General features: G+C 32.9%; 3 protein-coding genes across 13 annotated transcripts; 2 read left to right on the top strand and 1 right to left on the bottom strand.

The window, feature by feature from the left end:
• Positions 1 to 30: 30 nt before the first annotated feature.
• Positions 31 to 3,894, top strand: LOC122572490 (amyloid protein-binding protein 2). 3 transcript variants are annotated; one of them, XR_006318466.1, is made up of 10 exons: positions 33 to 266; positions 1,104 to 1,217; positions 1,295 to 1,545; positions 1,628 to 1,807; positions 1,879 to 2,134; positions 2,220 to 2,344; positions 2,421 to 2,700; positions 2,774 to 2,939; positions 3,008 to 3,456; positions 3,597 to 3,894. XR_006318466.1 is itself a non-coding variant. In XM_043737481.1 (9 exons), exons 1-9 carry the CDS (start codon positions 123 to 125, stop codon positions 3,235 to 3,237), a joined length of 1,746 nt encoding a protein of 581 aa, XP_043593416.1. In that variant the 5' UTR covers positions 31 to 122; the 3' UTR covers positions 3,238 to 3,894. The 3 variants fall into 3 exon arrangements, 2 of the variants coding, with proteins under 2 accessions (XP_043593416.1, XP_043593417.1); XM_043737481.1 differs by having other exon boundaries at positions 31 to 266; positions 3,008 to 3,894; XM_043737482.1 differs by lacking the exon at positions 33 to 266 and adding an exon at positions 707 to 864 and having other exon boundaries at positions 3,008 to 3,894.
• A 301-nt stretch (positions 3,895 to 4,195) lies between these two features.
• On the bottom strand, positions 4,196 to 8,015 carry LOC122572489 (rab GTPase-binding effector protein 1-like). Of its 3 annotated transcripts, none has more exons than XM_043737479.1 (9): positions 7,576 to 8,015; positions 6,852 to 6,959; positions 6,335 to 6,768; positions 5,638 to 6,134; positions 5,224 to 5,505; positions 4,925 to 5,144; positions 4,747 to 4,857; positions 4,465 to 4,678; positions 4,196 to 4,370 (listed from the first exon to the last, which is right to left on the bottom strand). In XM_043737479.1, the coding sequence occupies exons 1-8, from the start codon at positions 7,619 to 7,621 to the stop codon at positions 4,511 to 4,513; spliced, it is 1,866 nt and encodes a 621-aa protein (XP_043593414.1). In that variant the 5' UTR covers positions 7,622 to 8,015; the 3' UTR covers positions 4,196 to 4,370; positions 4,465 to 4,510. The 3 variants fall into 3 exon arrangements, with proteins under 3 accessions (XP_043593414.1, XP_043593413.1, XP_043593415.1); XM_043737478.1 differs by having other exon boundaries at positions 6,323 to 6,768; positions 7,576 to 8,013; XM_043737480.1 differs by lacking the exon at positions 7,576 to 8,015 and having other exon boundaries at positions 6,323 to 6,788.
• A 712-nt stretch (positions 8,016 to 8,727) lies between these two features.
• Positions 8,728 to 13,089, top strand: LOC122572488 (zinc finger FYVE domain-containing protein 1-like). Of its 7 annotated transcripts, none has more exons than XM_043737473.1 (8): positions 8,732 to 9,011; positions 9,098 to 9,877; positions 9,970 to 10,428; positions 10,518 to 10,784; positions 10,908 to 11,277; positions 11,357 to 11,618; positions 11,705 to 12,137; positions 12,222 to 13,089. In XM_043737473.1, exons 3-8 carry the CDS (start codon positions 9,993 to 9,995, stop codon positions 12,443 to 12,445), a joined length of 1,992 nt encoding a protein of 663 aa, XP_043593408.1. In that variant the 5' UTR covers positions 8,732 to 9,011; positions 9,098 to 9,877; positions 9,970 to 9,992; the 3' UTR covers positions 12,446 to 13,089. The 7 variants fall into 7 exon arrangements, with proteins under 7 accessions (XP_043593412.1, XP_043593408.1, XP_043593409.1 ...); XM_043737474.1 differs by having other exon boundaries at positions 8,733 to 8,896; positions 8,968 to 9,011; positions 9,098 to 10,428; XM_043737471.1 differs by having other exon boundaries at positions 8,816 to 9,011; positions 9,098 to 9,339.
• The last annotated feature ends 50 nt before the right edge of the window (positions 13,090 to 13,139 follow it).

The raw sequence follows: 13,139 nt of genomic DNA, 5'->3' as shown, positions 1-13,139 counted from the left end.
GTGGGGGTTGTCGTTGGTGGTTGGATGGCGGAGCATCGCGGCAGCATATGCGCACGGAGACGACGTGACAGCAATTATTACGGCTGTGTGCGCGTTCGTGATTATCGAAGGCCTCTAGGAAAATGGCCGAAACACACAATCCACCGGTCTTTTCCCCAAAAACTCTTTACCAATCGAGCGTATTGGCAATCGCGAATAAATTTCTAAGGCTGAGGAAGTATCTTCCTGATCTACCGAACGATGTCCTGTTTGATGTTTATTATCAGGTAAACGTCAAAACATTTTCTCCATTTAAACGCCTCACAAACCACTGATAAAACGTCCACTTTTTTTTTACCAACTTAACCATAAACTTTTTTATTTATCTAACGTTATTTTGTTATTCTATTCGAAAAAAAACAATACATTCTGTTTATGATTTTAGTTTTTGATTTAGATATTTAAAACGATGTTGCGTGTTCGATTGAGCGATCATAACACTGTTTATTATGACAGCTATATGTAGATGATAAAAATGTATTTTGGCATTGGGTATGACGATAAGGTTTTGTAGAATTAGTTGGGATTTGTGGGAAATGACGGCAAATAAGTTACGATGATTTAACAGAAAGGGGGTTACAGGAATTGTACTTGTCATATGTTTAACCTCCACGGCTAATGCTTAGCTTTTATATTTTGCATATATTTACAATGCAACGTAATGATTCCTGGAACAGTAGAACGATTCGTTAAATATGAGATATTCTTTGATTGTATGTGCTTCTCCGCTACAGCAAATCAATTTTTTTGCAATCAATTTTTTGCGTTTATTTCGCGTTGAATATCGAATCGCATATGAATCATGCGAAATTGCATTTTTGACAAGTACGTAAAAGTAAATATATTTATTTGTCCATTTCGTTGTCGAATTTTAGTAATAATACAATAGAAATTTTATTCCCATATATTAATTTTGATTAGATATTCATAATGCGAATCGTCACTATTTCATCGCGAAATAGATTTGTTATAAATTTTCTAAAATTCATTCATCATCCTTTTTAAGTTAGGAATGAATGCAATTATATGAAAAAAATAATCAATGAGATTTTTTTGCTTTACAGTTGTACAAAGAAAAAAGATTATGTTTACTGGGATGTGACTTCAACAATCTGGAAATCTTCTCCAAGATGTTAACAGTCACTAGCCGTCGTGTACATTTATTACAGAGCTTTCAGGTAATTTTTCATTCTTATTGAGAAAATGGATTAAAAGTTGTATGTACATTTACTTTTCTTTTCCATTAATTTTTCAGAGCCTTATAGATCATAAAATACGAGTTGAAGAAGAGTTGAGCATGAGTTACACAGTATGCTATCTCCATGTTAGTGAAAATCCAGCTGCAGATGAGAAATTAATAAACCTAGGCTTAAGAATTGGTGGATTTTTCAGCGATGGTGGTTGGTATGCTAAAAGTGAACAGGTGTTGCTAGCATGCAAACAATTATGTCTTGCGAATAATTCTACGCCCCAGAATTGGTGTAGAACATTAGAATGTTGCAGAAAGTAAGATATGTTTGGTAACTAAACATTTAATTTATGTTTACATAGATTTATATAAATTTGTAATGAGCATTTAAAAATTTAGATTGTTACACGTACAAGCAGCGTATTGCGAATTTTTACAAGCCGCAAAAACACATCAGCTTGCTATAGAGTTAATAGAACGATTAAAAGAGGCCGGGTACAATGATTACAATTATGCAGCTATATATACTGAGTTTAGTATACTTTTTTATATGAAAAGCGAGTATGATGAGGCCTACAGGTATGTATTGCATTTTTCTTTTATAAACTTCATCATGTTTATCACTAATTATACAATTGATGATGATTTAGATGGAGTATAGAAGCACTTGAAGAGTTGAAACCAGCGTTGTCTGCGCGTGTTACTGTCGATGTGTTAAGGCAGGCGGCAAAATCGTGTGTATTAAAACGCGAGTTTCAGAGAGCTGGTCTTTTAATCAGGCAGGCTGTATATCTTGCTAAAGAAGTATTTGGTGTTGATCATCCAGTGTACAGTAACGTCCTTATAGATTATGGATTTTACTGGTTAAACTTTGATAACATAATCAACAGTGTAAACCTTTATAGGGTTCGTACGTTCGTAATGTGAATCGATACGATTCTATATACGATATAACTTTCATTGCGATTTTCTAACATTTTATTTGTTGTAGGACGCTTTAGCTATTAGAACAGAAATATTTGGTAAAATGAATTTACACGTTGCGTTAGCACACGAGGATTTAGCTTATGCTCTTTACGTATTTGAGTATAGGTCTGGCGAATTTCCAGAAGCAAGGTAAATGATTCTGTTACTTATCACTCTTAACAATTTTAAAATAGTCATACAATTTTATTTCACTTTAAATGAACAGTGTTCACATTGAGAAAGCAATAGACATAATGTTAAACCTTTTACATGGGGATCATTTGTTGTTAGCAAGCGCAAAAAGAATAAATGCATTAATTCTCGAAGAAATAGCGTTAGATAATACATCGTCGCCATTGTCGAAACAAAATCTACTATTCAAGGCTGAATGCCTTCATTTATCCGCTTTACAATCTGCAAAAGAGGCATTCGGTGAAAGAAACGTACAAACAGCAAAACATTATGGAAATTTGGGACGTGTGTATCAAAGCATGAGGAAATGTAAGGTACATATTCCACGTAAATGTACTTAATTAAACATTTATGACATTACTACCATATTTTCGTCGTTAATTTTAGGAAGCCGAAGCAATGCATCTTAAAGCTATACGTATTAAAGAAGAATTATTAGGGCCAGATGATCACGAAGTTGGATTAAGTATAGGACACTTAGCTTCGTTATATAATTACCACATGAACCGATACAGAGACGCCGAGAAGCTTTATTATAGGAGTATCGAAATTAGTATGTGCACTGTGTTATATAATTTTTCATACTTAGTCATTCGTTCTAATTAACTTTTATCATATCAGGTTTAAAATTGTTCGGTAAAAGCTATAGTGGCCTAGAATATGATTATCATGGACTTTTAAACGTTTACACAAAACTGAACGAATACCCCAAGGTTCTAAAATATGCAACAATATTAAATAATTGGAAAATGTTAAGAGATAAACACTTGGAATCGGAAGAACCAACGATTGATCCTAAAAGACGGCCACAACCAATCAAAGAAATAATCGAAACATTCTTTTCTATGTAATATAGCTGTATATTAATGTTTTAATAATCACTGTCTCGCCGATTGACATATAATTAATTCCAACTTTGTTGGAGTAACTCGGGCCAAAGTATGAATGAAATCACGAGTTACGTTATATGATCCAGGATAACGTAAATCATATATTTGGGGCAGTATCGTTAAGATTCTTCAAACATAGTCACATGAACTTCGTGTTTCTTCTTTGTACCTCACCATTTTGTACGTATTAACTACATTTACGACTAGTTTTAGCAAAAAAAAAAATCGAAAATGTTTAGAGCTGAATGTTTTTGCGTCGACATCAATTGTCAGCAGCATTTAGATCATGTTTATCATTATAAGATTTACACACATTTCAGATGACTTACAAGATATTAAACAAAAATTCTCAGACACTACTTGGTTTATCGGATAACTATAACTGTAATTATTTTTATAAAATCTAAATGTATTTTTTATTCACAAATTTTGTGAAATCAAATATGTGATATGTGATGTACTGTTACTTTTTATTGATATTTTGTTCCTATACAAACATTGTAATAAATAACGAATCTAGATAAATTTTTTGGATTTCAGAATAATAAATTAAAAAAAAAATAATATAACAGGAATATATGTACAGATTTGTGCTTTTAAAATAAACGTAAAAATGAATTCTCTTTTCTCCCTAACCACTTTGCCGTCCGCAGAAATTTGCTAGTCATTTTAACCAATAACCGGCGTTTTTTTAGTAAAAAATTTCAAATTCGTAAACTTCGCGTAAATGGTCGATTTGCGTTTCACCAATGTGATGTCACCGGACACTAACATTTAGTCTGCATTTGACATGTTAAGATGTGAAAATATTAATACAGAAAAACAAAGCTAGTAACCCGACGAATGGCAATGAATTAAATGTATAACATAATTCTATGTGAAGACTTATTTTAATAATGTCAATAACAAGATAGATAAATATTCACAAATTTTTGAATAACTCACATACATTCAAAAGCTTTAATCTTTTAAATTACAATAAACATTAAGTAGTACATAATTTGTATTTACACGATATTTATTTTATCACTCCAGTTGTCAGGTAATAGGAATCATATCTAGCCCCGGTGAACTAACATCATCTCTATATCTTCCTGAAAGTTGTGAAAACAAAATTTCTTAACCAAATCAATGATATTGTAAAGTACAACCCTTGATATTCTAAAATTCACAGGCATATTAAATTACCAAATTGATATTGCACATCTTGTTGGACTGATTTTCTTTAGAATATTTAGTCAGGTGTATGTGGTGGTTCTTGGCTAAAATATGGTGCTGTATCTTGTACCAATAACGTATGGCAAACATCACAGACTCTGGATGGTCTTTGTTTCGGTCCACTTTTCACAACATGTGAAAGGCAAGACTGACAAAATATATGGCCACAATGGCGGCAATGCACCTATAACAAGAGATTTTTATTAGCATACACAGGCTTTAGATATAAGTTTAGATATTTACAAATATTACCTTCTTCTTTGTAACCGTGAATGTAGTATGACAACTAGGACATTCTTCTACGTCCTCTTCGTGTTGCCATCGTACCTCGCTACCAGCTTGTCTAATTCTTTCTAGTTGTACCTATAATCCATGACGATGTAAATATCTTTTATCCATTAAGATTGTTCATTTTTACTCTTTATTGTACCTGTAAAGATTGTGACAACCTAACAAAGTCTTTCTGCACTGCTTCACTAGTATCTAGCTCTTGTTGAAGACTGGTAACTCTTTGTCGTAATTCAGCCACTTTTAACTCGGCTTGTTTGTTTTCTTTTAAAACAGCATCTAATTGTTTTTCTAATCGTTCCAGCTTCTCTTCCCTCTCGGCAAGGGATCGATGATCTCGTACATATTTATCTAGCTGCGTTCTATAGAATATCGTTATTGAAATTACGAAGAACTTATAATTATAAAAAATTAGGATATTAAAAAATTAAGTAGTATTACCTTAAACCACTAATTTCATTTTTTAATACCAATATTTCTTGTTCCTTTACTCTACTTTCCTGTTCCATTTGTTCATGAAGCAAGGTCACTTCGTATCGTAGTGTCTCTTCTTTCTCTTGCGCGACTTCTTGAGCAACTTTAGCTGTAATCAAATCTTCTCGCATTTTTAAAAGGCTAACGTGCAATTCCTCGACGTTATTCGGCATATTAATACTCTCACTCTGTAGTTGCTGGGAATGCTTGCTATGTTTACCGACCAAGTTTTCATTTTCCTTTTGCAGTCTGCAAAGATTCGACTAGATTTTCAATAAAATTTTGTCAGGAATGTCACGATAAAAGACATTACTTTATCTACGTTGAAGATCGGGAAGAACAATGAGATAAAAGTAACAATATTATTAAAAATGTTCTTACGCGATAAGGTGCCTTTGTACTTCTTCTCGGCCACGTGTTAATTTCACAAGTTCGTCTTTTACGCTTCTCTGAACTTGTTCAAAAGTTTTTTTCGCTTCGGTTAAAGTCTGCTGCAACTTTTGCGAGGTAACAGTAAGTTCTGCCACTTTGATTTTATGCTGCTCTTTCTTTTCGTTCCATTTTTCTTCCATTTCTTTTCTAAATTCTACTTCCTTAGCTAAATCTTCTTTCTGTACTTGTAACATTCGCTCAGAATCTAATTGCTGCTTCTCTAATTCTTTAGCAGCTGCCTGCATCTTAACTAATTGTGCTTCATAATTTGCACACATATCACATACTGACTCAGAGCAACCAGGTTCCTGCTGTCTCTTCTGCAACTGTATCTCTTTACACTTCTGGAGTTCGTCATCCGTCGATCTTAATTTTTCTTTTAAGGCTTTAATCTCTTCCTCGAGCGGCACTACTAGCGAGCGTAAAACTTCCGCATCTTCCTGCGCCTATAAAGCAACAATTTCTAATATTTGCATTATGTGAAGTTGAATAAAAAAAAAAGAAAAAACAAATGATAAAATAAACATCTTATAATGATATCATTCAAATGATTTATGAACACTTTCTGGAATGCAGTGCCATAAAAACTCATTGCAGAAAAGTTCAAAAACCATACATTTTTATGCTTACGTACATATCTTTTTACCTTCCTCATGCTTTCCTCAAGATTATCAGGACCTAAAGATAGAGCATCTGCACCTAGTTGAGAAACTACTTTCCGAGCTATTGTTTTCGTTACTGTGGAGAGTGATATCTGTGGACCATCTATAGGTGGATCTCGTGGTAATTGTGACTTTATCAATGCATTCTCCTCTTGTAATTTGGAGAGAGTAACTTTTAATTTAGCCAATTCTGTATCTAGTTGCTTGCGTGAACAAGAAGATTCCTCCATTGTTTCATGTATAACCCTCTGTAAAGACGCTATTTCTTCTTGTGCCTTTCTCTTCTCAATAAGTATATCATTTTGAACTTTCAAGTCTGCTACAACCAATTGGCTCTTTGCTTCGTCCAATTCATTTTTCAACTTAGCATTCTCCTTTTGCAAACATGTGTTATCTTGCAATCTTCTTTTCAACTCCTCTGCAAATGAAATACTTACACTATTTAACGTACAATTTATTGTTGTTGTCATCATTAAGCTTATTAACATCAACTAGATTTACCTTCTTTTTGAAGAAACAGTTCCTTCATCTTGGCTCTTTGAACATTGAATTCCTCCCGCATTTTCACAGTCTCTGACTCCAATCTATTTACCTTTTCTTGCAAATCCTCTAAATTGCAACAAACATTTTGTTGGTAAAATTTTTATACAAAAAACAAAATTATAGTAATAAATATGAACAAGAATATTAATTTTGTACTACACATATGCGTTTATAATAAATGTCTTGTAAATATTATATACATTTTCAAATTAGTTTCAAATGTTACCAATATAATCATAATATGTGTCTCATTATATTGCTAATAATATTTCAAAATGTTTTATATAACGCATACAATATACACATAAAAGATTTTTGTGGTATATTGAAATAAATGTTGAAATACTTTGATATGTCACTAGTAGATATCAATAAATGGGAAGTATCACAGGGAAGTATTTTTTTGAATGCACTATCAAGTCTATCTATACTAAAGCAGTAAATATTTTGTAAATTTTATACACATTTTCAAATTAGTTTCAAAGATTGTCAATATAATCATGACAGTTTTGTTCCGTTATAGTGTTAATGATGTTTCAAAATATTTTACATAATACATACAACATATACATAAATGTTTTTTATGTTAGATGTTCAAACACTTTGATGAGCCACTGTAAATATCATTAAATATGAATCAAAGCAAGATATTTTTGTGAAAGTGCTGTTGTATCGAACGTACCACTTTCGTTCATGTTGATCGCATTATCCTGTGTATGGTTTTCCATCGTTCGGTGATTTCGCTTGACAAAACCGAATTTTGTTGGGGTGGGTCACTGTCGTTCGTACAAGATTGAAATGTGTATCGTTAAATGCTCCTCGACCGAATCTTTCGGTGACATTATGACACACGTGCCGACACCAGCTTTTAGGTTTCACCGACATTCATTCTATCGAGATGGCCAGAATCGAAATGACGCATCAACCACGCAAAACCAATGTTTTGTCGAATGAAACAGAAAAATCAACCTCAACGATTTAGCGGTCTACTAAGCGGTGTATTATCAGCACTTCCTCATCAATCCGTATCGATATTTTAAACGGTATGGATTCGATAATCGAACGTACAGAATCGATTAACTAAAAATCTCGTACAACTCTGCCTATTTTAAAAGTGAACGGCGTTACCTTAATGAACAATACCAGAGTGTAATTTACTGTAAATCGATAATATTTTCTATCAGTATACATTGACATAGCAGTACATCAACGGCAAAGATTTGTTTAAATTATATAACGTAAGAAGATATTGCATTTTACGTTATCTAAAATTTAATCCAATAATGCATTCAATAAATATAAATATTTTTTACTTTTATATATGTTAATTTTTTAAAGTATTTATGTCGTTACATTGTTCTTTTTTCTGTAAATTATGTGTATGTCATTCTTAAATATATTTGAGGAAGATGAAATATAAAACTTGCTTCTTATTTATCAGTTTTTGAAATCAATTTCTTGCATTTTTTTACATGTTGTACTTAGGATTTTATTATATATATAGTAAGGTTAATAAAATCCAATATCTATACACAATTTTATAAGATTAAACATAGATTCTGTTAAAAATTACATTTTAAACTACAATAAGTCTGCCTACATAATGTTGGAGATAAGAATCTTCTTCAGTATAAGAATTTGTACATTTTTTATTTGCAAGCGTATTTTGGGGTGTTATTTCTTTAATAAGCATTGTATTTTACTTTCATTGCCTTTTCTCAAATTATAGCAATTCTTTGATTGCGTTATAATAATCGCATATTCTAATAAACCTAAAATTTTCAGATTACCAAAGTTAAACATTCTCATATCAATGCGAACAAGAAGACTTTATAGATGACCATGAGTCACGAAACGCGACTTGTGTGTGGGTGAGTGTGTAACTAACACGGAGAAACAACATCCCACCACTAACCATCACTAAGTATATATCCCCTCTCCTTTATAAAGGAGAAGGCACGATGACATTGTTTGCAGTTCACGGAATTGATAAATTTGTATCAGTAAGTTTTACGAATTCAATTAAAAAAGTACATTATATCATGAAAATTGAAACAGAATAAATATTCCCTAGCATGACGAGCGGTTTTACAAGTTCATCCGAAAAATCATTTTAAGGTAACGAATGTCGCCATCCATTCATTTATTGACGTTTCGTAATTTTCACAATGGAGCAAGGAAAAAGCTGAAATATATATTTGTAGATAGAAGAGAAAACGCAGAACGTTAGCCTTGAAGTCACTTTCAATTACAAGTCAAACGATTTTTTTAAAGAGTTGCCTATTGTTGGTATTGAGAGTCGAGATTGAGCCCTGCTGCATTCCAATTGCACAAAATGGAGGTGTCAACAAATGATTAACGTCTGAAATTATTCAAAATTTTTCTTCAATTGTGTATACCAAAAAAATATGACTATTATACCGATAGATCGTTGAATTTTTGAAAGGTAAGATCGCCATTGCGTCTTCTGTCAATTTGCGCAGTTAACTGATCATAGAATTACATTGAATGTACACATTCTTTTATTCTTTTCTCAACACATCATTGTACGGTAACGTGTCATATTTATATATCGAGCTATTTATATGTTACATTTGTAATAGTTTACAATTTGCCGTTTTATTCGTCGTGTACACTGTAGTTATTGTATTTTTCATTCCATTAAATTGTAGCGGCCCATGGCCGTAGAGAAAGTTCCAGGGTTGAAGCCCATGTGTTGACCATATGATCTGCGAAACGACGTCCGAGGACAGGTCATTGTAAAAGAATAAATCCTGGGACTTACTAAAAGACCCATGGACCTTCGAAAGGAAAATTTATCGTTTTATTGTCTGCGGGTTTTTCCATCCCCACCTCGGAAGAAAACTCTCTCCCCCGAGGACCTCGGCACCCTATAGAAAGGGAACCGAGGAAAAGTTCGGGATAATCGATCTTAGTCCATCGTAGTCGGTAGCCGAAAGCAGTTGGCGTATATAGTATTCAGTGTATAGTCATCGTTTGAACTCCACGCGCGTCCATTAAACCAATCCTGATCACTTTTAATTTTTAATAGTAAGAAGTATTTGCAATATTATAGGACTAACATTGTTGAATCGCATCATGAGTAAATTTTGGAAAGAACATAAATTGGAAACAACTGGACCTGCTATCATGAAAAGCCTCGATATGATGTGTATCTGTAACAGAGATATGTACTATTCCGCCCATGATTCCATGCATGGAAAAGGAATACGTATGAAATGTCAGTGCAATCAACCCAGAAGTTTCTTATTGATAGACGGGCAAGAATACCTCAGAGTTAACAATGCGGAAGAGTTCATGGGAGAATTAAATTGCAGTAAAGATCTGGAAGTAAAAGTGGTGTCGATTTTTGGAAACACCGGTGATGGCAAGAGTCACACATTGAATCAAATATTCTTCAAAGGACAGGAAGTATTTGAGACTTCGAATGATCAAAATTCATGTACATTAGGTGTTTGGGCTGCATTTGATCCAGTTCTTAGTGTGATATGTTTGGACACAGAAGGTTTATTAGGTATTATATTTATAGAATATTTATATCTGCAGAGTGCATGATAAAAGTTGATTTTGCATGTAATGGATTTTGTTATCCTTACTTACTAGGTATTACTTCTCATGAGAATGAAAGGACAAGGCTATTACTTAAAGTCCTTGCTGTATCTGACATTGTTGTATATAGAACACAATCTGAAAAACTGAATAGAGATTTATTTACATTTCTTGGTACTGCTTCAAGAGCATACAGTCATCATTTTCAAGCTGCCTTGCAAGCAATAGGACAGAGGAAAGGAGTTGAAGGCTCTTTGAGTACCCTGGGACCAAGCATTATAGTATTACATGAGACTAAATACACCAAACCTCTGACCAACAGTACATATTGCCACATTATCAGATTAACAGTAATTTCAAAATTAGAGTTTATGCGCAACACAAAACAAAAAGATTAAAGCGTTTATTCCATAATAAATATATATATTTTTCTTTCTGTGGCAGATGGTGTAGAAAATGCGGAAGACATTCTTCGAACACGGTTTGCTCAAATGAAGCTCGAAATGGAAGCATTTAGTTCCATCAAATACGTTGGTATACAAACAACAAATTTCACGACTGATTATGAACTTTTGCAGACTACTATTAAGAAAGAATTGTCTAATACTACTGTGCGATCTCCCAGAAAGCCATATTTAGTTTATAATACATTAAAAATTTTAAACGAGAAATTTTCTGAAGAAATTGAGAATTTTTCTATTTTGTTTCCTGATCAATATTTTACCTGTCCTACTAAATGTCTTAGCTGTGGATCTAGGTGCAACAATAGTATGGGACATCTTTTAGAAGGAAAACCTCATAGTAACAATAACAGGTCTGTCTTATATGTAAATATCATTTGCAATTTAATGTGTATGTATTAAGAGAAATACTACTGATGTGCATTCTATTAGGTGTCGATATCTTCATCAGTATGAAAACATAGTATATATATGTAGAAAATGTTATAGTAATGGAAATGAAGTACAAGTTATGAAACGAATTCAAGTTCAAAATGATAATAGTTGGTATGGATTAGTTAAATATGCATGGTCAGGAGATGTGATAGAATGTCCAAATTGTGGAGAAATATATCGGAGTCGTCAGTATTGGTATGGTAACAAAAACCCTGAAGATTCTGCTATTCGTACAGAGATCATGCACGTGTGGAACATGGTATATAAATAACGAGAATTATTCATAAGTAATTCCAGCTTCATGTCCAATTTGTGTTTCTTTAAAGTATGAATTATTTTTTCCAGCCAAATAATTCAGTTGCATCTCAAAACACAGCACAAAGAGTAATCGACGGTGTATCGTACCTTACTGAAGCTGTAACCAATGTTTCGTTACAACCGACAAAAGTTCTTTCGGCGTGGGTTGCAGATCAGGTAGCTCCAACTTATTGGAGACCTAATAACGAAATTAAAAACTGCCATAAGTGTCAAACGGCATTCGGCCTGACCGATACGAAACACCATTGTCGAGCATGTGGCGAAGGTTTCTGTAATCAGTGTTCGTCTAAAACGAAGTGTGTCCCATCTAGAAATTGGTATACACCAGTACGAGTCTGTGATATCTGTTATCATAAGGATGAACCTACTGAATTTTCGGAAGATGTTAACGCTAGGAAAGTAACTGAACAAGTGGTGTCTACTTTGAGTGCAGTTGGTACTGTTCTAAACTATTCAAAAAGTAAAGAAAAAAGAAATATATATATATCCTCGAAAAAAGAATGATAAATATTTATATTAATGTTGGTACTTTCAAATTTTTCAGTGTTTATCAAAGATACAGTTCGACCGTCTTATTGGGTCCCCGACTCGGAAATCGTTAATTGTTGTGTATGCCATCAAAAATTTTCCATGTCTCTTACTTTACATCATTGTAGGGACTGTGGACGTGGAGTATGTCAAGATTGCTCGCAGCATCGTAAACCCGTACCGCATAGGGGATGGGATAATCCAGTTCGTGTTTGCGATTCGTGCATAAAAATAGCCTAAGAAACATTGACGAAACATTGATAGAGCATTAATCTGTTTAAAATATCGTTTCATCTACACAATATACATTGATGAATTAAATACCTCAATGATGAAGATATATTTTTTCTCAGATTTTGTACAAGTTGCTTGCAATTCATAAACATTTATGTAACTTTTACTTTACCTTTAGTATATTGAAATTCTTTGCCATTGTAAGAGTGAAAGAAAGAAAAAAAAGAAATCAATATTTTAATACAGTACTGTAAAAAAACGTTTCCTATGAATTGTGCCATGAGTGTACCTGTCTCTTTTATAAAATGTGTTTTCAGAGAATGACAGTAATATAATATTAGAAAAATAACCCTGTATGATAAATGAAACAATCCATTACAAAAAATTATAATATATTAATAGGGTAGGTGGTCCAGTACATTCTAGCATTATATGCAGTAGCATAATGTAATAACGCAAGCATCTTTGTTGAATTGAGATTGTTGTCCTTATTGCAGTTTACTGGGCTGCGACTGTTTTTAGATTCCAAAACAAGCATTTATCCTTTTATTATAATGCTCCGTACCTGTTACAGTCTTTTATAATTTATATATGAACATTGCTTTCTGACGATAATGTAACAAAAGATGAAATAAATTCTTTAGATTTAATTAAAATGTTTATTTTCATCATATCACTTCTAATTTATAATATGAAACAA

The sequence above is a fragment of the Bombus pyrosoma genome, linkage group LG11, assembly GCF_014825855.1.
Source record: "Bombus pyrosoma isolate SC7728 linkage group LG11, ASM1482585v1, whole genome shotgun sequence".
NCBI lineage: Eukaryota > Metazoa > Arthropoda > Insecta > Hymenoptera > Apidae > Bombus > Bombus pyrosoma.
The sequence above is the reverse complement of the archived record's forward strand: the minus strand, read 5'-3'. Positions and strand labels throughout refer to the sequence as shown.

Coding starts and splice junctions, on each gene's coding strand:
- LOC122572490 (XM_043737481.1), top strand. CDS start 123: ATGGCCGAAACACACAATCCACCGGTCTTTTCCCCAAAAACTCTTTAC. Junction 1,218..1,294: donor ATTTATTACAGAGCTTTCAG/GTAATTTTTCAT, acceptor TTAATTTTTCAG/AGCCTTATAGATCATAAAAT. Junction 1,808..1,878: donor GAGTATGATGAGGCCTACAG/GTATGTATTGCA, acceptor ATGATGATTTAG/ATGGAGTATAGAAGCACTTG.
- LOC122572489 (XM_043737478.1), bottom strand. CDS start 7,621: ATGGAAAACCATACACAGGATAATGCGATCAACATGAACGAAAGTG. Junction 6,135..6,322: donor TGAGGAAGGTAAAAAGATAT/GTACGTAAGCAT, acceptor GTTGCTTTATAG/GCGCAGGAAGATGCGGAAGT. Junction 4,858..4,924: donor GGTTGTCACAATCTTTACAG/GTACAATAAAGA, acceptor CATGGATTATAG/GTACAACTAGAAAGAATTAG.
- LOC122572488 (XM_043737473.1), top strand. CDS start 9,993: ATGAGTAAATTTTGGAAAGAACATAAATTGGAAACAACTGGACCTGCT. Junction 10,429..10,517: donor GGACACAGAAGGTTTATTAG/GTATTATATTTA, acceptor CTTACTTACTAG/GTATTACTTCTCATGAGAAT. Junction 12,138..12,221: donor TGTTCTAAACTATTCAAAAA/GTAAAGAAAAAA, acceptor CAAATTTTTCAG/TGTTTATCAAAGATACAGTT.